Here is a 25865-nt window from a genome sequence, read left to right as displayed (position 1 = left end):
AGTCCAAACACCATCGAACTACGAGACTGCTAGTCACAGGAGGCAATGCTGGAGTAAATAAAAATAAAGAACGTGTAATAGCATACCACAGTAACTGCTGAAACCTCGCAAAGAGAAACACATATATATATCCCAATGTCCAGCTCTTCCAAGGATTCTCAGCAGGAATTTGGTGTGTGCATATGTTGAGGGCGGTGTGTGAGTGCAGGGAGAGGGTGGGTGGGGGTATCCTAGACTTGTGTTTGATTGGCTAAAGATGCTAAGCCATGACTACCATTGGCTATTTAGGAAAAAAATGTACTGTTACACACATGCTTTCTCTCCTAGCCAAGAAGAGTTTCCACAGGCTAATTCAGTACCAGACACTCAAATTACTGTGCCAGGAGAGAGAGAGACGGAGAGAGAAAGAGAGAGAGTGGTTGGTGGGAGGAGGAGAGTCAGGGAACGAGAGAGGGAGAGTGAAGGGGGAGGTGATAGAGAATGCAGAAGACGCAACAGATTTCGAGGGTAACGGAGTGAAAACCAAAGTGCGGACCCAGTGTTGAAAGGGAAGACATAGCATTAGAGGCAGAGGGAAGATCGAGAGAGGCAGAGAATGGGGCTGGACTGGAAAACTGGGACACCGAAGTTGGTCTTACAGCCATAAAGTGAGAGCGAGGACAGAGGAGAAAAGGACAGGAATGTGGTCTTTGACAAAGAGCAAAGAGAGCGAAGAGAAAAAAGAGACAGCTGAGCAGCAACAGGGAGGGAGGAAAGTATCAGAAAGGGAAGAAAGCATCAAGCCATGGCCTGGGAGGGAGAGAAGAGAGTGGAAATAACCTAAAAGCGGTAGATAAAAACGGAAAAAAGAAGTCGTCTCTGTGTTTGTCTGAATGTGTATGAGGTATGAGGGTTAACCCAAAGCTGCTGCTGATCATCCTCGCCGTCTCCGTCGTGTCCATGTTGTACTGGCAAATCACCGGCCACAGGTGAGACCAACGTTTACTTTTCCTGAATATATTTACAGATATTTACCTTAGCAACTGGAATCTCTAGCCTGAATCTCATGAAACTATAATTAAAGCAATTCACTCTTGTTCCATTGGCATATAATTAGAGTTGTATCTGAAAACAGTGCATACAAGTGTGTTTTTTCACAAATAAATCCTTAAATTAAGCAAACCACCAATGGACACTTGCCGTGGGTAAAACGACGTAGAAACAAGTTAATAAATGTAAAGACCTTAAATAATATCCTTACTCGTAGTCTCATAATGAGATGTATTATATATATATTGACTAATGCTACCCAGTGAACAATTAGCCGTTGATTCAACTTTGAAATACCGTAATGACTGCCGTCTAATCAACGTTCACTTAAGGTTGACAATTAAAGTTGAAAAGACGACTATTAGACGTATTTTGGACGTCCATTGACGTTATTAATTGGTCCCGAAATAAATTACTTGTATAAAACGCGTTTTGGACGTCCACTGACGTTATTAATTGGTCACCACTTAACTAACGTATTAAGATTAAGATGTCCAGGGACGTTCCTTGTTTACTAGTTACCTAGTTTAATGTGGTTACTCTGATGTTATATATTTATTTAGTAATCTTACTAATCACTTCATGCACAGTCGGTAAGTGCTTTTATTTTTTTATTTAACAGTAAAATAATTAAAACCATACATTTACCACAATCAAAGTCAGGCAACACAGAGGCTGATATACCTCAGAATTCCAATGCTCATGCTCCGCTGACCTGTAATAGAGAGTACAGTGCCTCCCTTCTTGCTACTCTGAGCTCAGCACTGAAGAAACAGCAATATGTGACTTTTGGAAGATGGTGGGATACCATTCTCACTCCCTGCCCCTCTCCACTGATTTCAGTACAGTACTGTAAACATGAATTACACCAGGAGGAGCCCCAGGTGCAAAAACCTTAAACCTAGTGTTCCTTTAAATGGCTGTGTACTTTCCAAAGTTGTGAAAAAAAGCATTAAATGTTTACGGTTAATTCTGGTTTCACTGAACTGCAGGATTCAAGAAATGACAAGACCAGTAGGTCAGAAAATTGAGGGAAAAATGATAGATTTACATATCAGTCATAACAGCATATAACAGATCAGCTCCACTTGACATATAGTTGTCCACTAACTGTCCCATCAGTTAGACACTCCTACTTGTTGGTCCAGAGTAGTTCATCTGTTGTTGCACAATTTGTGTTGGTCATCCTCTTGTCATTGATCAGTTGCCAAGTAATGCTGTTGGCTGGATAATTTTAATTGGTAGAGTGGTCTCAGTACAGCAGTAACAAACTCCAACAGCACTGCCAGGTCTGATCAACCATGCACTAACACACCACCACTTCACTTCACATCACTTCAGTTGTGCCAATGAAACACAACCTAAATAATACCGGTCATGTTGTCCTGTGGCAGTCCTGACCATTGAGAAGCAGGGAGAAAGGTTACAAAGTATACAGAGCAACAGATGGTGTGCAGTCTGTATATCATGAACCTTTATTTAACTGACAAAGAAAAAGTTCAGCGTTTTCACTGATAGTGAAAAAAATCCAGCATTTTTAAAAATATAAACAAATTTAGAATCTCATGCCTGCAGCATGCAAAACGTTTAGCACAGAGCTATGGTTAATAGGAACCATAACACAGGAAATTGACCAATGTTCAACAATATTAGTGTTAAATTAACACGGTTAATGTGATAATTTAACACTCGCAGTGTTAACACTAATAGTGTTGATTTAACCCTGGAGAATTTGCTGTGTACTGTGTTATATCCACTTAACTGTTGACTACACTTTTAAAAGCAGGGGCAGCCGTGTGGCCTAATGATTAGAGAAGTCTTCTTCCCCTTGGACTTCTATCCCCATCATCAGCCGAAGTGCCCTTGAGCAAGGCATCTAGCCCCGAAACGCTCCTCTGGTGCAGAGGTTAGCCTACTTCTTTGGCCCACCTTGTAGATGTGAAGTCAGGGACAGTAGCTAATCTCCTACTGCACTGCCCACAGTCCAGCTGTGTTTGATCACCTCATACCAGAGTAACACACACTAACAGGCCACCACCATGTCAGTGTCACTGTCTTCTTCGTCAGGTTTTAAAGACCTTCAAGAGATTTGAACCGTTTAGAGACCTGGCTTAAAGTTGGCTTTTTAAAATGGGAAAGAGTTTATTAGATGTCTGTCTAGACTTTCCATCACTTCAGATCTATGAGAAGTTCTGTGGCCTTTTTCTTTATCAATCTAAAATATGTTTTAGATGTAATCTGTGTTTCAGGATACTTAGAAAAATGCACAATGTTTCCCTGGGCTAAGTTTAAGCTTGTATGCAGTAACACAACCACATAGCTGTTCAGGTGAAGTGTAAATCTTTAAAGAAAATAATGTATAGGAATGAGGAATATTATAATATAATAAAAATTGGTTCAAAGGTAAAAGTAGTTCTAGATAAAGAAAAAACATGATCTGTAACTCAACACTGGTGTGTGTTCCATTCACTTCTTAAAGAGCCTGAATTCCATTTTTAGTATTTGAGTCATGTGAGAGCACAAGCACTGGGAAATGATTCAGAGCAGACACAGTGAACCTAAAGGGCTGAGAAATCGCAAAGATAAAGCAGATATATGTATGTTGTTGTCTATATACATCTTCACACACATTTTCAATTTTGAAGAAACTTATCTGTCACAAGAAGATTACAGCTTTCTATCACAACTAACATAAAATTTACCTCTGTATTGTCCTGGAAATGTAAGAATTAAATGAATTGTTCGAAGTCTGTAATTAGAATGCCTTTTTTTAACTTGCTCTTATTCTTGCAAACACATCATTATCATATTTTGACCCTGTCTGTGGTCAGAAGTCTTCTTGCTAAGTAGCTTAGGCAAAAGTCAGCTGAAATCTGATGTAACAGGACTCTGAAGCTGAAGATGGATGCCATGTGTTCAGAATGAATGTTCTGAACAAGGCTACACAGTCAAAACAGGAAACTCCTTTTCAGTAAAGGAAGACCTAACCCATTCTCTCCCAAGGTTCCTCAAGATGCCTCTTTAACTGGAGTTATGTATTAACAAAATTTTGGGAGTAGGACCATGCCCAAACTCCTATCATCACCTTATTTATATATACCCTGTAAACTCACATCATTTTCATGTCAGACAAACTCGCTGCCAACTCCACTCCATATCCAACCTTTCTCTTGCATTCATTCTGAAGTCCTGCCCAGAAATATGAGTTTGTCTCCTCATTTCAGCCTTCAGTGGTGTGGTCCTTACTAGGAAATTAGTATGTATTAGTAGTATTAGTACATGATGACAACAGGCTATTCCAGATATTTTGTATGACATGAAATATATGTTCAAAATTTGTAGATGCTTCTGCTAATGCCCAATGCCAAAAGTTCAAAAGTTAGCTAAAAGTTATATAGATCAACAGCGTTGTATGTCCAATACCTTTGGAATGATTTGGAGTGTTTACAGTGATCCAGGACTAAGAAGCCAACATCAGTACTCGACCTTACTAATTGTAATGTGGCTGAATGCATTTTTATCATAATCACTTAAAAATATAATTGAACATTTTCCTCACCATGGGAGATACCCTCATCTGAAACAAATAAAGAAAATTTTTTACACAAAAATGTAAGTAAACGACGATATATTATGTTCTGAATTTTGCAAATTACAGAAGCATTCATTTATTTTGTTTGTTTTTAAAGTCCTTGTTAATGTTGCTGACAGGTGGAGTTTACAGCATTATTTCCGAAGCCCACGCCAGCCGATTTACTAATTGCACTGATTTATTATTTTCCTTCTAATCTTAGCACCAACACACCCCCTTCCTGAGTCAGTTCACATCACTCTTGTCAATGCTCTGCTTCTTTAAACAAACACATGCTATTCAGTTCAGTTGGTCTTTTACATTTTTTTTTCTCAAAATAACGTGTTATTAGAACAAAATATCCCATTGTCCCCATGGTGCATCACAGAACAACACCATTTTTCCCAAGACTCCTAACATGCAGATACACAACAGAATGGGACGAGTCCCAAATTTACAACAGACAATAAACATGTAAGACAGTAAAATACACAGGATATATCTAAATATAATATCTCATCCCATATGCCAGACTGTCTCCAGAGGTATGTTTATAATAATATTGTAGAAGCTACCACAAAATAATTTTAATGCAGTGTTAGCATAATGCATTATCAATAGTGATAATTAATTTAAAATTTGTTATTTTTTTAGTTCATCTTTCCATAGTTCCAACATGATCCCCAGGCCCTCAGGTTCTGTAGTTTGCTATAGTAGAATCCACTATGATTTATATATATTCATGTATTTTTATGGTCAAAGAGGGTTACATTGAGGACAAGGAAAAGTCAGTAATGAAATTCATGAAAATTGCACATGGAATATGTTTATATGGGTTTAAATAGAGTTTCCTTAACCAAAAATTTAATTATTAACATCATTGTCATCACAGTTTAAATGATATAAGATGCACCTCTCCAACTAACGTTTGTAGGAATGGTCTCTTACCACTGCTTTATCCGCTCTATTCCTGCTAGCACTTCATATTTTTTATGAAGGACAAAATCAACAAGTCATACAACAATATCAGGCCAGCCTCAGGAAACTGCATATCTGAAGTGTTGTGTAACCTGGAAATTGCTCAATCATATCAGAAGACTACATAAATGCACAGCGTATACAAAACATGACATCCAAACAAGTACGATCTCTAGCATGTATTTGCATGTACTCTAGACTGTTCAAATCATCTCAGCACAGCAAATAGTAATCCTGTGACTCTGCTGTACTCCGGGCAATTGAATAAACATACCTCTCTATATATTTGCATACTGTACTCTACAGGTTTAAAATGTTTCCATGGTTTCCATTGGTTAATTACCTTCTCCATCACACTGAGATTTTTCTATATCTATTTCTATTTTTTAATATTAATATTAATACTTCTACTTGCAACTTTATATATTCTGTATTTTATTCTACATTCAGTTCTATATTCTGTGTTCTGTTCTATATTTCTATTGCTGTTGCCATTATCTTATTTTTACATATATTCAGTTTATCTATCACTGCCTTGAATGGAGCCATTCCCCATACTGATTGTAGTCTCCAACACCTCTTGCAAACCAGATTTTAAATGTAAATACTGGTTTAGAAACTAGTTGATAAAATATTGGTATTGAATAAAAAAACTCAATAACAAGGATTTACACTTTTTAAATTCCACCTGTCCATATTTAACACCGGAGTTATACCAGACGTCATATGTAACCGAATCTGTAAATATTGCAGACATGGTTTTTGCTCAGTAATATAAATATATTTATATTGGAAAAAAATGTATTTATTAAGTTCAATTTTGTTATTAGGGTTTAATTGGCAGCTTCCTTACAAGGCTGCTGGATATTTGTAAAATTTGTTCATTAGTGTTTCTGAATTGTTTCTTTGTTAGCCATCATCCTGCCTTCGAGTTCCATTATCATAAGTTTTTCGAGTGGCTTATAACTTCAACCTTATGTAACATGTTCCTAATTCTGTCTTTAGCTAAATTGTTGACCTGTTTATTAAACACTATTTTAGATTTTTGAAAGCACTGAACAGCACCTTCGCAGACACACGCCAGGGCCACTGACCTTGGCATGTTTTCATATTACTTCTTATTTAATAACTTTATCAACAGAAAAGGTGTTTTACAAGAGCACTTCCTTGTAGATATATGGTTAGTTCTGTCAGGAAATGTAAAACACAAGGGTTGTTATCCTAATCTGCCTACAGACATTTACAGCTTATTTTTAAAATGGTTTTATATTATTTGTGCTTCATATAGTGAAAGTAATTTTACATTTAATTTGTGGGAATTAATCTGTCCCACTTGGCTCCTCCCTGGGTCCACCTTTCAGTTTCCCCACTCACCTGCATCTGAGTCCATCACAGACTCATTTAGTCATTCATACATATCTCAATGTCACTTTAGTTTGTACTGTGTTATGTCTTAACTTTGTTATTTCACCTGGTAGATCCCTTGTTCTAGTTCCTTTAGTTCCTGTCTTGGTGATGATGTTTGCTTGAATTCTACTATGGACTTGGCTAATGTTAAACCAGTTTTTCCCTCTGCATGTGTTTGGTAGCCGTTAGTAAAGCTACTCTGTGCATGCATCCTATCAACATGCCTCCATCATATCTCTCTCTCTCTCGCTCTCTCTCATTCTCTCCCTCTCTCTTTCACCTTCCATAGTGACACAGGCCTTCACGGTTTGCATTACCCTGAAAAAAAACCTGTAGACCCCGTTAAGCCAGACCCCTGCAAGACCTGCAGGTAAGAATGCAAAACCTTTCATCTCCAAAACCATTTCATGCCCCCCTCCCTACCAACGATATCAAATATAACCGAACTGAAACAAAGGGACAAGAAGGTTAATACAAATACAAACCCACAGAAATCAGTTACATATTATTTAGGACTTTTTGTGAACCATGGACCCTGAAGTGTTATGTCTGTCATGGACATTCAAATGAAGCATTTCCAATGGGTTTGAATAGCCCCTGGTTATTTATAATTGAGTTGCTCTCAGGCATCTCCAATTCACAGTAACCAGATATGTATTTTACTGGGGTAGATCCAGCAGAGTAAATCTTGACAAATTAGCTTCTGGGAAAGTTGGTTATCATGCAGAAGTGCCAAAAAACCCCTCACTGAGTTATTCAGTATGCACCATTCTACTGCCAGTATTGTCTATGTACATTGGTGTATTATTGAATTTATTCAACATATAACAGAGTGTGTGGCTGAGATAACAGAACTTTGGTGGGTGGCACGGTGGCTCAGCAGGTAGTGTCACACAGCTCCAGGGACCTGGAGGTTGTTGGTTCGAGTCCCACTCTGGGTAACTGTCTGTGGTGTGTTTTCCCTGTGTCTGCGTGGGTTTGCTCTGGTTTCCTCCCACAGTCCAAAAAAGGTAGGTGGATTGGCGACTCAAAAGTGTCCGTAGGTGTGAGCATGTGAGTGGGTGTTGCCCTGTGAAGGACTGGCACCCCCTCCAGGGTGTGTTCCCACCTCGCACCCAATGGGCTCTGGACCCACCGTGACCATGAATTGTATAAGTGGTTACAGACAATGAATGAATGAACATTATTTTGGCTATGTATTTTAACTCTGAAATATTAAAAGTAAACAGACATGTAATATCCCTTAAGACACTGGACATGTGTGTGTTTTTGTTTTTGTTTTTCAGGGACAATGCCATTATTGATGAGCTCCTGAAGAAATACTCACCCAGATGGAAAAAGCATGAGGCAAATTTTAATAAGTTCAGGTGAACAAAGCCACATGAGCACATTCAGGACATGCTATGTGTTGCATCTTGCTGATTATGTACAATATAACTTTTCATTTTCTGTGATCAGAAGATAACAGTATGTTAAAAAGTGTTCTCCCACGATGATGTCTTAATTCCACCTTAAATCCATGTCTTAAATGCTCGAGCATTATCTTATTGTCCTGGGGGCAAAACACAAGCTTAAAAATGGGCAGAAATCTAGTAACAGAGCCCTTGCCCATAGCGAAATACATTCCCATTTGTTTTCCGTACACAAACATTAGATTAACTCATCTTTGTGTGTAAGACATAAGCCATGGTTTATATGGTAGTACAAAACAAACTTCAGAATAATACAATAAAGATCATTTACTATTACTGATTTACTAGAGTGTCCAAATTTCCTGTTTACACGTATAAACCAGGGATCTGTCTCATGGAGCAGAATTTCTTGCTTAGCCAGATGTTTCTGTTTATCCCTAACCTTGATTATGTCCCACTTTTCCCTGGCTGACGTTACTAGGGCAGCATATGCATCACCTCTAAACTGACAGCTTTTAGACAATTTTCTTTTTAACATATGTGAAGCAATAACATCTCTGTGTCTTCCTTTATGAGACTAGACAGATTAATATCTAGGAAAGTCAGACGTTTAGAAAACAGAGAAAAGCTTTAAAGTAAAGGTCTCTTTCAGGTCATTGTTGAGCAGAAGCTGTCATGGTGCTTCCAAGGCTGTGGTCACACAGGCTAACACACCTGTGGGAACAAAGCTTGTGTATGATGGAGAGAAGACAAAGCAACTGGAGGTGACACCAGCTCTGTTCAAGACATTTTCTAAGGTACATTCTCTCCCAACCACATTCAGCACCATTCTGATGAGTTGGTATTTTCTTCCAAACATGCTGGGCTGTACAATGGGCCTATTTTAAAAAAAATAAATAAAAATTCTTTTTGTTTTATCCTGATTATGACAAATTTGGATGGGACACAAATTTATATTTAAATCATTGTCTGTTCTGAAAAGTGGGCATTTCAAGCTTGGTTTTAAAGATGTAGGTGAGGTGAAGTTTAGTTTTTCTCTCACTTTCAGGAGTAAAGAAATTCAAGGAGAATTCAAATGAAGCATTGTGCAAGTAAATCTGTTTTGTGTGTGTGTGTGTGTGTGTGTGTGTGAAAAATTGATGTGTGAATAACCTTAACACTTTTTTTTTTTTAAACGAAAAACTATTGCCTGTTTAAATAAAGTGGCTGTTTTACATTCTACTAAGTGGCAATGATTTTATTGGTAATTTATTTCCTTCCTCTTGTTCAATAATAACACTGACAGACTTCAGAATGTATTCTCTTAGGAGACGGACGCTTCAGTCAAAGAATACAGAGCAAAAGTTACTACATTTCTGTAGATGATTTTTCCACACAGTTTACTGAGTTACAGCAATATGTGAATTTGTGCTTCATGCCTAATCTATTTCTGGGCAGTTTTAGTTCAGGACACACACTAACAAGGTAAAATAATGCCCATTTTCATCTTAGGGTTCAAGTTATTTTTAAGTCATTTTGGACCAAATTTCTGAACAAGGATTTGTTCTGACACTGAACATCCATCCATCCATTATCTGTAACCGCTTATCCAATTTAGGGTCACGGGGGGTCCAGAGCCTACCTGGAATCTTCGGGCGCAAGGCGGGAATACACCCTGGAGGGGACGCCAGTCCTTCACAGGGCAACACAGACACACACACATTCACTCACACACTCACACCTACGGACACTTTCGAGTCGACACTGAACATATGGTTGTTAAATGTGTTATCAGACTGTGTGCATTTTGAATATTATGTTTATAAGTAGTCCTTTGCCTGCATCCTTGGAGTGTCTGTAATTGTTGTTTACTTGTATGTATGTTTAGGTGCAGCCGTTTGGAAACGCAACATGGGAAACATGTGCTGTGGTGGGAAATGGAGGGATCCTAACCAACAGCAGCTGTGGAGAAAACATCAACTCAGCAGACTTCATCATCAGGTCTGTAGCTGATCATACAGTGTCTAAATTAGGCCTATATCCAAATAACCAAGGAAGTGAAGCATTGAAGTAAACTGTTTTACTGAAGAACATGTTTTATTTCACTTCCTTTAACACTTCCTTTATGATGTATGAATTGGTCAAAATGGTGAAATTGGAGAATTGTCGGGATAAACGTTTTTGTTCCTAAAACGACAGTATGTAGATAAATTGTGTATCTTTTTATAGTAAAAAATTAATTTTTCTATGATAATGTCGCAAAACATTTATTTCTATTTATCCATTCAGTACGTCCATGATACATGGTCCATCAGACCAAACATTTCTAGCTGCTTCTCTCTGATTCTGTGTGTGAATTGTGTCTCTGTAGGTGTAATCTTCCTCCATTGGGGAGCCACTATGAGAAAGATGTGGGGAATCAGACTGGTCTGGTTACAGCTAACCCCAGTATCCTCGTTGAGAAGTGAGTGTAGACACTGGAAAAGGGAAAAATATTTGTTTTTAAAATGCAGCATTGTTCCTTTAAGAGAAGGAATGCATATGCTTTGTTGTATTTCCATCATATTCATGGATTCCAGCATGCCATATTATTAAAATATTTCAGAGTAATTATAGTTAAGATGAAGATAAAGGTGAAGAGTAAAAATACAGGTATGTGTCAGAATTGGCACTAAAATATCAGCCTGACCTGACCCTGTCACATTTTAGAAATGTTATCCCATCAGTTTTGATCCTGTTGCATTCAGACAAATATTTAAGACTCTTACCTGCTTTTGCTTTAAACATGAATAGAAAAATAGACCATTCATTTCTGATCTCTCTGGATCTCCTTAGGTTTGGTGCGCTTAATGAACGGAGGCGTCCATTTGTAGAGAGCTTGCGGCCATATGGTGACTCCCTACTGCTACTGCCAGCCTTTTCTTACAGTCCCAACACCCCCGTGTCCCTGCGGGCCGTCTACACACTGGAGGATTTTAATGTTGTTGGGCCGAGGCCTGTTTTCCTGAACCCAGAGTACCTCAGGAGCCTGGCCAAGTTTTGGAAAGGCCTGGGTCTTCGTGCTACCCGCCTCAGCACAGGCATCATCGTGGTGAGCATGGCACTGGAACTGTGTAACAATGTAAACCTTTATGGCTTCTGGCCCTTCAGCCTGCATCCAAACGGCCGGCAGCCAATCACCAATCACTATTATGATGACCGACAGACCAAGAAGAATGTCCACTCCATGCCCAATGAGTTTCAGCAACTTCTGAAGCTTCACAATCAGGGAGTCATCCGGCTTCATCTAGGAGACTGTTCGGCAACTCACTGACACCACACACAAAGTAAAGAGAACAGACCTAAACTCTGCATAGAGTGGCTCAAGAATAACTAGTACTTTGCTAAAGACAGAGACAGATAGTTCTTGATTGTTCCACTTAAAGGAAAATTCTTTAGGTCTTCCTGACCCTATATTAACATAATAACACAACAGACATCCAGGTATTGCATCTATACAGAGCAGCTGTGTCCAGATAAAGGTGGACAGGGAAGACATAACACAAAAATACTTGGGAAATTATAAAGGGATATTAATACCTTGTCTGCAGGCCAGAATGACAATGCCAAAAGTACGAAAGTAGGAACAGGGTCCAAATCTGGATATCATTGCTGGAAGAAAAAAAAGACATGTTATACAGATTTGATTGTTATACATCAGCTAGCCAAACCAATCCCATTAAGGCTTGATGCTAAAGCCATTCTTCCCCAGAAAGTCAAAGCCAAATGCCCAATATTATAATAGGAAACTTAAACATGACTTAAAAAGGATGATTGCTACAGCACCTGAACAAGGACTAGATTTTGGCTGAGCTACACCTGGGGAATTGGGAAAAAAAAATGTTAAAAGAGGTCAAATATAAGAAAAAGATAACTAACTACCTCTTAGGTTTTGAAGAATTCAGTCTTGATGCAAGAAGAGCCATTTAAAATGATTCTATATTTTATATGCAAATATGGATATATTTGTCTCAGCAATAAGGTACTATATCAAGATAAAGATTTCAGAGTTGCATGATTTTGAGGCTGTTTATGATGTGCTTCTGCAGTGTAAAAGAGTTTGGGCTAGAAACATCAAATACAACCACACCCTCCCTCTAAATTGCAGTTTCACAGTGACTCCCAGTGGTAATATACAGCTGCTTTTTTGTAAACATAGGTCAACTGGAAATCAAAATGATTTCATTTCTATCCCTCAGTGGACACATCTGACACATGAGGCATTCAGATTTCACAGATCCCTGTAAATAAAGCCAGGAATGTGTTTACAACGATTTAAGCAGAAATGCATGTGTCAAGTGCTCATTAGTAAGGGGAAGACGGGCAGAAGGATGGGGTTTCTTCTGAGTCCAAATTTTGAAAATAACATGATCCAGATATAAAACTATGTTAATGCGGGATGCAAACAGCCTTATTTGTTTCCTCTAAAACACTGCATCAATCAGTGTAATTTTGTAGAGGGTGAATTTGGAAAATACCGGTCACACTGTGGGGGGGGGAAGGCTGCCTTGTAATGTGTGACTGTCTTCAGTCTTAGCAGAAAGAGGAAGTGGAGCCGAGTTCAGGTTTTAATCGTGCCTCTCTGGTTGGTAGTCACAAACTTCATTAGTCTCAGTTGTGTAGTTTGGGTTCTAAGGTTCTGAGTTTTTGAACAGCTATGTTAAAATGGTTCTTACCTCTTTAGGAGGACAACATTTTCATTTTTGCATTAAATTGTGTTACTTAAAACTTAAGTGCTCTTGCTGAACATTTAAGAACTAGAAACTACATTCTTACATCAAACTACACTCTTACATCAAATTCTTACATCAAACTACACTTTACATCAAACCCTTACATCAAACTACACATTACATCAAACTACACTTTACGTCAAACTACACTCTTACATCAAATTCTTACATCAAACTACACTTTACATCAAACTATACTCTTATATCAAATACTTACATCAAATTACACTCTTACATCAAACTACACTTTACACCACACTTACATCAAACTACACTCTTACATCAAATTCCTACATCAAACTACACTCTTACATCAAGCTGAAAGCATTGAAGTACAGATGAATTACCACTAAAAAGGATAACTACGATGAGTTACTTGTTATTTGGTACAGGCCTCACATTATTAGGTATTAGGTCCCCTTTTGCATGAATCTGTATCTATATATATTCTACACGATTGTTCAGTGTTTTGTCTGTATTTGTTTAAACACATGGATATATTGCATTATGCAGTTGCTGCACATTCAACCACCATCACATGAAGTTTGCAATTTTTAGTGATTTGTTAATTCACCCAGGGTTCTCACATTCAATTCCTGGAGGTCTGTAATAATTACTGCAATATTTGATAATAAACTGATCAGTTAAATCTTGTGTGCTAGAGTAGTGCAAGATACTAAGATAAGAAATATAAGATTAGATTGTGGAGATGGTGAGTGAGGAACAGCTTTTCAGATTTCTCAGGACCAGATTACAAAATCCAAAGGAGCCATTTGGTGAATGACTTTGCCTTCATGTGCTAGGAACAGTACTGGAAACAATGGAACAAGCTACAATCAAGCATCTGGAAATATCCATATATGGCTTCATCCTTTGTCTGCACTGTGTATGAAAGGATGTGCATATTTCAAGAGGCCAACACAGAAGCTACTGATGTTCTCAAAACAATAGACTGAATGGACGCCCCAGTGTCTACACTTAAATGTATTTAGGTTACTTACATCATTGGATTTCATGCAACCAACTTCTATGAAAGAAATTATACTGTTATTTACTTGTATTTAATAGACTTTTAGAAGTGAATCTGCACTACAGAATCTAATGACAGATGTGAAAATGCTGTATATTATGCAGGCAGGTAATGTCAAGATTCACATGAGAATGAGCCTACATAAAATCTCTGTTATCTGAAAAGTTGGAATATTTTGTAAAATGGAAAAAGGAGAATTTTTTTAATCCTTTGAACCTTAATATAATTAACAAAGCAGTTAACTGTTTGACAGGGTGAGCCATGACCCTGATCTGTGCTACAAGGCTGAACGTTTGGTGGATGCTCTTTTTAAATGTTTCATAGACCCCGCAGAGGGAAGGAGCCTTTCACACTGAATAATGAAATGGGCTACTTTACCTACTTTTATTATAACTTTTACGTTTTCTTTTATTATAACTTTTTCCATTTTCCTTTAAATCAGACTATAACCTACTGTGACATTCACTCCTCTGCTAACACTTCCATTAGTCACTTTTCTGCATTGCCAAACCTCTGGTTCCACTCTACATTTAGAATAACCTGCTCTCAGGAGCGGAGATTTGTTTTTGGTGCCTTATATGACAGGTTTGAAGGCTGTTGTTGCATTTTTTCCTCTGAATAACACTTGATCCGAATCAAGTCATTAAATACATTTATAGACATAACATGCAAGGTAAAAATGATAATAAATCTGGCAACCTCTCCAAAATATCCCATATAAATCAGCGAGGTTAGCCTAATCGGGTAGTAGTTACTTTGGGAGTAGGCTACGGTTTAATTAAAAATATCTATCTATCTATAAAAACCAACCATGAAATTCTGAGGGCCTGGTGATATTTTTCAGAAAGAACTGCATGTTTTTTGGAAGAAAACCTTTTATTCCTAATATGGGAATGTTGTCAGCTAGAGAATGACACAACTAAAGAGGTCTAAGACGGAAAGCTATGGGATGTTCCCATGATGTCTAGCTTAATTGACAATATCCTGCTTTATGGGAAATTCCACAGCGTTCCCCATAGATACTATGAACATCCGCCCCAAATTTTAGAACATTTTCTGCAGCAAATTCCAGTTAATAGAAAGATGACATGACAAAGTAAGACTCAACTTATGAAGGAGCAGAAAGATCCTGTCACTAAAAACAGTACAGCAACAACAAAGAGTACAGCAACAAATACAACGTCACATATCTAAAAAATGAAATTGTTACTGGAGAAGGCAAACCATTCTTATCTTAGACTCACTAGTTTAGTTAGCAAAGCTATTTACAAACTACCATCCTTTTACATTCACTGGCTCCTCTTCACCTCAATCTGCTGCTGCAAACAATCAGAGTATTCCAAATGGTATCAATAATCACAATTTCTAGTTTTAAGGATTAAAGACATTTTAGCATCTGGTGTAAATCCTGTGGCAATTTCAATATGCAAATTGTAATTACAGCTCCCCAACCCCTAGTGGGAGACAATAAAGGAGATAAATGACTTTTTGTTGATACCTGTACAAGCTTCCCAGTGGATTAGTATTTTCAGGTATTTGCAGTTTTTTCTTGTTGCCTGATTATTTCCTGAGTCTTTTGTTTTTTTGACTGTTATAATATCCTTATTTTGGCTTGCTATTCCACCAGGGTAAATCAAAATTCTGATCAATATTATTTCTGATGGTTCAATTAAGGATTTATTATATACAAAATAAATATAACACAAATGTAAGATGTGGGTTTTTCAAGTTACAATTCTTAGCCCATATACTGGGTTTTTCTGTTCGATTTCAGCGCTGTCTGTCAGTGGGCATTGTTTTCTGCTGCTCTCTATCTTCTCTGAAGTCTGGGATTCCATCAGTGGTCTTGTGACTGTGTTTCTGTACTTAAGCTGTGGATGAGGATGAGGCCACTGCCCAAAGTCAAAGGATGAGGATGAGCTCACTGCGTAAGCCAAATTCATTTTTTTTCCCCTTACAACAACAGAGCATTTAGTGAACTACAAAGGCTACCCTTGTGTTAAGAGATGAAAGGTACAGCTTTGTGGTCAGAGCACAAGGGATGTTTCAAAATATATCAAATGACAGTGAAGCTTAAACGCTAACTCTCTCATATATAATTCTACTCTAAATAGTACCCTAGACTTTTGAAGTGTCATATCCATTTAGGTTTTCTGGTTCTGAGGTTTTCTCTGTAGAACACATGAATTCACAGTTCAGTAACTGAAAAGTTCCCAACCCTTATTCCTCTGTGTATGTTTCACCCCCCTGGCCTTGAACTACAGTGTCATTACTGAGCTGAAAAAAATGCTACATTCAAGCTAACCCATGCTACCACAAGCTAGTGCTGAAATGACATTGCATGAAATTAAGTCTACTATGAAATTTCAGAAGGAATATATTACAGGAAACAAACACACCACTCACCGTGACCCTGAATTGGAGAAGTGGTTACAGACAATGAATGAAACCCACCACTGCCAAAGCAGCTTTAACTTCAAACAGTGTTAGCTTGTGTGCAGCAATATTCACATTTCAACTCTTTAAAAATATAGCAAACAGAGGATCCAATGACATTCAGAGGAAAAAAAAACACTGGCCATGATACATTATTGAAAATCTTTTTTATTTCCATCAGATGGTTTCAACTGACACATAGCTTTCTCAATATTTACTCATTCATTTTACTTTTTTTTATTAACAAAATAGCTCTCAAACATGCATTGACATGAAATTCAAAAAGAGAGGATTTCCAAAAAAATGGAAATAAGTTTACATTGCTAGGTATTCCAGCCAAAAAGAATATAAATTAAAAAAAGAGCAACGTTTATTTTTCTTTTTGTGTTGTAAATGGATAAACATGAATAGTAAAATGTATTAGACAAAAGAGATAAGACTGACATTTAAAGGAACACTAAGTAGTATTTTTACTTTTAAATTATCGCTTCAAAATCATTGTAACGCTTTGCTTATCTATAATAGGACGTATAAAGCCTTTGCTACTCAAGGCTCAACACTGCAATAACTGCATTATGTAAATTTTGGAAGTGGGCAGGAAACCCCCCTTCACATCCCCACTGATTCCAGGACAGTGCTGTAAAAGTGAATTTTACACTGGAAATGAAGGTGAGCCCAGGAGCAAAAATACCAAATTATACCTAGTGTTCCTTTAATGGGCATAAATTTGAAGCTTCTCAAAGAAGAAAATAATGAGTTAACATACACACAAAGACACAGAGGCACGTAAATGTACACTCTAATGAGAGTGTAAAGCGCCATCAGACATTGGAAAGATATGCTTACCCAGCAGTGTCCCCCCCCACACTCACACACAGGTCCTCAGATGTGGGGCACAGAGCTCTATAATTTGTTCTTTCTGTCCCTAGAGCTCTTGTATATACAGCTGTTTTAAAAATGACCCTAATGTTTTCTTCCTCCCTTTCTCTCCCCTCACACACACATGGCCTTAAAAACACACAGTAGAACCTCTTTGCTGCAGCTGGATTCTCTCCAGCTTAGTTTGGAAATCTCCCACCAGTATTTTTTTCACATTCTTGTATTTCCCCTAGTGCAAATTCAAAACAACTCATCTATATTCAGCACAGTCACAACTTTTTAAAGGGCTCATACTGCACAATTTCCTTGGTTTTTACATTTCCCACTGAGGTACCATTTATAACATGTCTGTGGTTTTACTCTGTATTTGAGACAGATGTAAATGACATCTGTTAACTTACGACATGTTCCTCATACAAAATTAAAAAAGCCAGTGTTCCATGATATGGGCCCTTTAAAAAGTTTAAATTCCACCACTAACAGCACAGAGGGAGCACAAGACACTAAGGAACACAGGGAAACAATTATACACAAAAAGGCTTGTATGAATTTGAAGGCAATGAAATAATAAAACCCTACAAAACAATCTATCTTAACCAATTGATATGGTCAGTATTGGATCCTAGTTGAATCCCAATAGAAAATACAGCACAGATATTTGAAAATCACACATTAGTAAAATCTGTTTCTATACAACAATATTCACTCAAATCCACAATCATCAGTAGAGAAAAATATTGCTGAAATATAAAGGGTTTGTCTTCTCCGTAACTTGCATGTCCTAAACAAATGTAACACACACACACACACACACATAGGCAGTCTATGGCCTGTTTTCCTCTGACAGCAAGACTGCATAGCAGCATGATGTCTCTATGGCGACAAACAGTATTTGGTCAACCACAGCGATCACCTTGTTGCACCATAATATACAAAACAAAGGCAAAAAAGTAGCTGATCAACTGGAATGTGGGAGTAAGAGACAAAAATGGAAGACTGCAGTTTATGACTTTATATCCTCCCTTTTGGATGTATAAATAGGCATGCATATGTTTTAGTGACTCTACAGCAAGGATGCCAAAATTTGTGATGCCGGGGCTGATGTTAGCATGTGAGGGTATATGATTTGACCCACCAAAAACCTACCCCAAACCTGACCCCTTTACCCATTAAGTGAACATATTTATTATTACGCTTAAGCAAATAAATTAAAGTGTATTGTCCTACTATTTTAGCTAAAGCATTTTATTAAAAACCCTGACCCTCCATATCAGCTGGTTTTACATCCATAAATTCAACTGTCAACTGACCATGATTTAAAAAATATTCAGGAAACCATTCCGAAAAATCCAGTAAGGTAGAAAAGGCAAAGATTTTATTTGCTGCCCACCAAGCACTACACTGAAATAATGTAAATGAAGTAATTATATATAGGTGTACCCTGTTATAGCTTACCACCATTTCACACATATCTCGGAGCGTGCTCTCCAGCACTGTTATTTTGGGCACTGTTTGCTTTGCATCTTCTTCATTTGACTCATACATCTGTACTGAAAATGTAGTCTTTTCATGCCATTATTCTCCAAATATTGCAGCATTTGCATTTTACATCATCTCAGGTTTTATCTAGAGTTAAAATATTTTAAAAAAAATGTGCAAAGATAATTTTATATAAGGGACTTGAGCATATGGAGCACTGGTTGAGAATATCATCGGGGAATCAGACCTGTACAGAGGGCCAACAAAGATCAAATTTAATTTTCAGTCAAAGGGCAAGTTATTAATTTTTCCCAGTGAAACAAAACATGTATCTAAAAGCATGTTATCAAAAGCACACAACACTATAAATTCTATTTCTAATTCGATCACACTGCCACTTGAACTGTTCTGTCCTTCCTTTCCAGAAAACCACAAAGTTAGACCAGAAAACAGAATGTTTGTCTTCCCAACAAAAGCTGTTTCACTGTCATTATGTTCTCATTTCTTGGAGACGCTAACTTTGACACAAGAAACTCCCAAAACACACCTCAGCTGAGGAAACTAGATATAAGAGAATATACCTGCATAAGAAAGGATTATGGGTCTGATGAATGGATCTCCCAATAATGTGCCAAATCTTAAACTACAAAAGATACCAAAAAGGAAATCCTAACCCTAACCCTAGCTTTTATCCACATCCTTTGCTAAAAATGCAACTAAGACAGGACTTTGGAGGTTTGGATTTCTTCACATTTATTTATAATACTGAATGCTAGTGGGTGTGAAAAATGAGTACTTCATGGCACTTTTGACTGAAAATTATATTTAAAAAAAATTGTGTCTGACATTTGCCCAGTCCTGTAATATACTGTACTGCTTTATATTCAATTTTTAAATACTCTCTTTTATGTGTACTCAGAACCTGGCTAACACTACATGCTAACCCAAAAGACAAAATGTTTTGGCACCCCTGCTCTAGAGTGACCTGATATTAGGCCTCTTTAAAGTTTAAAGAAAGTGAAAAAAGAACTGCATATGGCAGTATTTCCCACACAGATACTGAAATACTTATAACTACCTAAAGAGACTGTTGAACTACTTCATACCATGCTGCTTGGGCTAGCCCAGCCCTCTTTCCCCTACAGCTAGATTACACTGAAATAAATTTTGAACCAGGAGAGGGCAGTATAAGAAAAGTGTTATAGTAATTATTCATTCACTGTACACTACTGTGGTTTTGGGCCATGATACAGATACCATTTGATGCATAAAAAGAAGATCAAGAGTAAGATCTATTCTCATTTACAGAAGGTATAAAGAGAACAGTGCTGCCATTGCTAGGTGATATCACAGCATTATAAACTCATGGCATTGTAAAATTTGGATTTTTCACTGTCTGGAGTGAAGTGATGAAGACTAGTTTGGAACAGGAATGTATCTTCATCACCTTTAAGGAGAAATATCACAGTAAAATGTCTTGAACCAATATTACCAAAGTTGCATTATGTTTTTACTAAAAGGTTCTTATGGACCAGTGCTGAGACAAAGACAGTCTGGTTACTTCCGTTTCAAACAAGCTGAGGAACAATTTGGGAATTTTTGTCAAAAGTCCACAATTCCACAGAGTTCCTGGGTCTTAAGGCACGAAAGGTGTTTCAGAGATTCCTAACACATCCCATGTCCATGAATGTGTTGATATCAGTGCCCAAGATTTTGCAAAGAATAAGAAGCAAATGCATGTTTGTGAACACATAAAGCATCAGATCCATACAGACGGCTTTCCCTCTCCTGACTTGCTACTGCTGCTGGTGCTGCCTGCGCTGCCTGCTTTTCCATGTTTAGGTCGTTGTTTCCTTTCTTTTTGAGGTGCTGTTGGTATGTTGCTCTGTGGCTTATCGTCATTATCAGGGTTGTCGTTCATGTCATCATCATCATCGTCATTATTATTGGTGTGGTGTTGGAGGGTGTAGGCTTGAATTGCGGCCTCTAGTTGGATGATGTCCTTGTTGATTGGTGGTGGCCGTGCATCTCCTGCTGATGGGAAGTTGTCCTCATTGGAGCCGTACTGTTGCTGCTCTTCCTGCGCGATGTTGGCACGGTTCTGTTTACAGGCCATCTTAGCATTGCTAAGGTCAGTGTAGGGCATGGCCTCTGGTTTGACCACAATGTTATAGCCTGGTGGTGCGGAAGGTGTGTTCCATGAGAAAGGGTAACCCACATAGTCTGCCTCTTTAACTCCACCTCCAACTTCATCTACTGTTTCTCCTTCGCTAAGTGCAGGCCCACCCACTCCAACAGACACGCCCCCAGGTCCAAGCAGCCCTAGCTGGTATTCATCCTCAGCTGCTGTGGTGTTACGTTTGCGTAGGGCATCCTTGATGGCCCCCGCACCTAGATGAATCATCTCCCAGACGTTGAGCAGTAAGCAGAGGCAGCTAACGCCGTACATGATACGCAGGAAAATGGTCTTCTCTGTGGGTCGTGAAATGAAGCAGTCCACACTGTGTGGGCAAGGATTGCCTGAGCACACAAAAATAGGCGCAACTCTGAATCCATACAGCAGATACTGCCCTGCAAGAAAAAGTGCTTCAAGAGCAGACCGGATCAGCAGCTGCAGGACATAGACTCGCATCAGTCCATCATCACGGATACGCCTTCGTCCATCATGGCGCCTCTTGGGCTTAGGTCGTGGAGGCACCAGGTCTCTCCGAGTATTGTCAATCTCAGGTACCTCATAAATCATGGGGTCATCCTCTCGCTCCTCTTCTCCATCCTCATGTCCCGGCCGATGCTGCCGTGCCCCGAAGTACATCTTCCTGGGCCTCCGCTGTGTATAACCACCCCCGGTCCCGCTCCCTGCTGGAGCTCCACCTCCAGTGCCTCGTGCTTCCTCATTGTGTGAGATCTTATTGGCTGCATAGCCCATGTAGAGGAGTGAGGGCATGGCTGAGAGTATGATCTGAAAGACCCAGAAGCGTACGTGTGAGAGCGGAGCGAAGGCATCGTAGCAAACGTTCTCGCAGCCAGGCTGACCTGAGTTGCAGACGAACTTGCTCTGCTCGTCATAGTAGATGGACTCGCCGCCCACTGCCGTGAGCACGATGCGGAAGACGACCAGTGTGGTGAGCCAGAGTTTCCCCACCGGCGTGGAGTGGTTCTGGATCTCCTCCAGAAGACGCGTTAGGAAGCTCCAGCTCATGACGTCTGATGACAATGGGGCAGACAGTGTCCCAGACGGCACAGCTCACAGACTCTACAAAAGAGAAAGAGAGTGAAGTTTTAATACAGTTCAAGTTCAGCATGATGCCATTTTGTGACTCAGTATGACCAGGATAGATGCCACTGAAGGCTTGGACTCTTGGGCTTATTAAGATATCGAAAATTTGTGTATGGAAAAGCAAAATCCAAGTATGAAACCAGACTGGAGTAAACAACAACCTCTCTGCTGTATGGCAGTCACACAAAACTATTACAGGATACAAGAAAAAAATCCCATAATCACATCATCTCCCATGTTGGTAAACTCAACAAATATAACCCTTGCTTTGAGAGATAAAAGTCTGCACTTAACAACTGCACCCAGCTACGCCTAACTTCCGTAGTCATGAAATGTTAGGGTTTTTTTTCCCCACCTGAAGTCCATCCATCACTGATAACCTCCTACTGTGGCTTGCCTACAAAGCAGACCACTCCATTAATGATGCAACAACCTTGGTACACACGTTTTCTTCATCATCTAGGCTCTTTTGTCAGAGACATGTTCAAAGACATCAGAACTTTTTAATAGGGTCATGCCAGATTGGATCCATGGCAAACTGCTAGAACTGAGTGTGGACTCCTCCATATGTCAGTGGGCCACTGACATTTTATCTGACAGAAGGCACCTTTTGCAGCTGTGCCATTACTTGTCAGAACCCCAGTGAATCAGCACTGAGGTAGCACAAGCATAATGGTGCTGCACCATACGAAAAAAAGTTTTGAAAATCCAAACCCATCATCTCCCTCTAAGCATTGACTGCGGTGTTGTGAGTATGACCTCAGATAGGAGATTACCACAACAACAGTCATCAAGAAAGGTTATCAGAGAATGTTCTTTTTGGAAACGTTGTGAAAAAGCAACATCTTTCACCAATTCTGTTTTAGTTCAACACCAGATTCACCTAGATACTTTCCTAACCTCTTTCATTTCAGAGTGGTTTAACTCATACTCCCACTCAAAAGTCAGGCTGCAGCAAATTGTGTGCACAGATCAAAGGCTGAGTGGTCAGAAAAAACTCTCAATAAGAGAGCTGAAAAATTGGCTCACTAATTCGCATCCTGTGATGTAAGGCTGTGCTATATAGTATTGGTATCGTTTGCGATATATCATAATTTTTGAAAAAGGAAAAAAATCAGTATCGTGATAATCATAATATCCTGACTTGTTTATATTACGATGTCATGCTGTTTCACATAATATGGCTTAGACTCTTTACAAGAGTCATTTAGGCACAGTGAAGTGCGGTGGACAGTGGCTCTAAAATGGAGAAATTTGCTCCAAAATGAGGACGTGACCTCAGTAGTGTGGTGGTGGTTTGGTTGCAAAAAACCAGATGTACAATAAACCATGGTATTATGTAAGAAATGTAAGAACCCTACAACAGCATACAGGGGAAACACAGCTAATCAGTTTCACTACTTCAAGCAGTAGCACCTGGTTGAGGACGAGGAAAATAAAAAATGTTAGAAGAGTTCAACAGCCAATGGGCTTTAACCCCAGCAGATAAACTACACTGAGAAAGAACAGCAAGTATTCTGTATTTGTATTTTTTTTTTTTTTTTTTTTTTGCTGTGAAGCTTTTAGGTTATTTTTTTTATAATAGTTTACGGTTGTTTACGTAAAATACAGTCCCAGTCAAATATTTGCACATGCCCACTCAGGGAGAGTTTTCTTTGTTTTGTGCCATTTTTTTCACATATTGTGCGTGTACATTACCAGTCAAAAGTTCAGACATCTTCTCATTCAATGTTTTTTCTGTTTTTTTTTTTTTATTATTATTTTCTACATTGTAAATGAATACAGAAGACATTAAAATTTTAAAGGAACACATGGAACTATGTAGTAAACAAAAAAGTATAAAATAAACCAGAATATGTTTTATATTTTAGATTCTTCGATGTAGCCACCTTTTGATTTGATGAAAGCTTTGCCCACTCTCTGCATTCTCTCGATCAACTTCATGAGTTTGTCATCTGGAATGGTTTTCAGTGAAAAGCTGTTGCCTTGTCAATAATTAATTAGTAGAACTGCTCGCTGCCTTAATGTGTTTGAGACCATAACTCAACTTAACTTAATAAAAGTAAAATACCCTGAAATGTCAAATGGAGTATTTTATTACAATGCAATAACATTAAATTGTTAAAGAAAAAGTAGTGTAGTTACTCATTATCAGTCATTACCATTAGCAGTTACTGTTAAAGGCAAGTACATATGTACGCACAACACCACATACACAATTACTCTGAGCGGTGAAGCACACATATCTGATAGTCTGCTTTTACAGGCATTGCCTATGCTCTCTGCAGTCTTCTCTGGTCATTTTTTCTGAGATGAATGTTTACATTCTGCCTCCCAATAAAACATTTAGGGTATTGATCTCTATTGCCATATAAGGGTATGTCTGACATATGTTAGGCAAGCAGGGATAATATTTGTGTTTCTGTGTGTGTGTGTGGAAGCGAGAGACAGAGAGAGAGAACGGCAATGTACCTTCAATGTCCTTCCTGCCTTTTAGTCAACATTACCCTTTACGTGTTCTCGTGGTGTTAGGCCGAAGCCTGGGGCTTTCCTACAACCCCTCTCCCAGTAGAGAACCTTCATTCTGAGTATGGTGTTGTCTCCTGCCCTTCAATCTCCAACCAGCAACCTCTGCTAACCCTTCACCTTTAATCTGTGTCTGAGAATGCTAGTAGGGACACTGAGGGTGAAGAAAGAAAAACCAATTGGGAAAAAGTGAGTCACACATTACTACACACACACACACACACACACATGCTATTCTTTTTCTCTCAAGGTTGAAATAACTCTAACCCCAAAGAAATAAGTGGGTGGTAAAATTAAAGAAATATATTTTTTTTAATGGACCACCAGCCATCAAAACACCCTCCATTCACCCACTCACAGAACACACACACACACACACACACACAATCTGGCTACTTTGGTTTAATAGAACTAAATTTTACAGAAATAATGACTGATGAGAAGAGTGTCAGTGTACTATTAATTCTATTGGTCAAATATCTTGATATATTCTTGCAATGTGAAAGTTAGCTGGTGTATTCAAGTGAGATAAAAATGAAGCTTATAAGGTTTTTAAAAGACAGGAATGATACATTATAAGATCAAATGTTTTTACAGACCACTTGTGAAAAGTTTTAAGGTGCACTCATATGGAATAAGATTCAGTTGTTCACACAAAGCTTGTATTATAAAAGCATCAAATCAATTAAGAACATCTGGAGAAGCTGTACATGAACTTAAAGTCACCAGTTTGTTCATGAGCTCAGCAGGACGGCTAGAAATTGCTACATTTACACACATATTATATCTCAGAGAGAGAGGAGCACTGCTGAATTTGTCTTATTTTGCGTGAGTGTATGTCTTTGTGGTGGGGAGATATTTTGTGGCAATCGTGTGTTTATAACACTCCATATTTAATGTGGCACACAGCCACATTAAACTTCATGTGTTTTACTCTAACCAGTTACAATGAATAAATAAGTAATTGTAATTCTTAAAATCAACAAAATGTTCTTTGTCTTCGTTGTTCTTTGGTGGTAGACCATTTATTGTTTAATAAAATAAACAAGAAAAACACTGATGCGTTATTTATTATATATGTGTTATATAT

The 25865-nt window shown here is 38.4% G+C and overlaps 2 protein-coding genes across 2 annotated transcripts; one reads left to right on the top strand and one right to left on the bottom strand.

Moving 5' to 3' along the window:
• The first annotated feature begins 336 nt into the window (after positions 1–336).
• st8sia6 (ST8 alpha-N-acetyl-neuraminide alpha-2,8-sialyltransferase 6) lies at positions 337–15819 on the top strand. Its single transcript, XM_066642311.1, has 7 exons — positions 337–968; positions 7275–7355; positions 8272–8352; positions 9050–9194; positions 10265–10377; positions 10748–10840; positions 11212–15819. Exons 1-7 carry the CDS (start codon positions 886–888, stop codon positions 11687–11689), a joined length of 1074 nt encoding a protein of 357 aa, XP_066498408.1. The 5' UTR covers positions 337–885; the 3' UTR covers positions 11690–15819.
• Positions 15820–19903: 4084 nt separating this feature from the next.
• Positions 19904–22219, bottom strand: gjc1 (gap junction protein gamma 1). Its single transcript, XM_066642230.1, has one exon. It carries the CDS (start codon positions 22169–22171, stop codon positions 20732–20734), a length of 1440 nt encoding a protein of 479 aa, XP_066498327.1. The 5' UTR covers positions 22172–22219; the 3' UTR covers positions 19904–20731.
• Positions 22220–25865: the final 3646 nt, after the last annotated feature.

This window comes from Hoplias malabaricus, chromosome 13 (assembly GCF_029633855.1).
Source record: "Hoplias malabaricus isolate fHopMal1 chromosome 13, fHopMal1.hap1, whole genome shotgun sequence".
In the NCBI taxonomy this organism is placed as follows: domain Eukaryota; kingdom Metazoa; phylum Chordata; class Actinopteri; order Characiformes; family Erythrinidae; genus Hoplias; species Hoplias malabaricus.
This window is presented reverse-complemented; position numbering and strand designations above follow the sequence as displayed.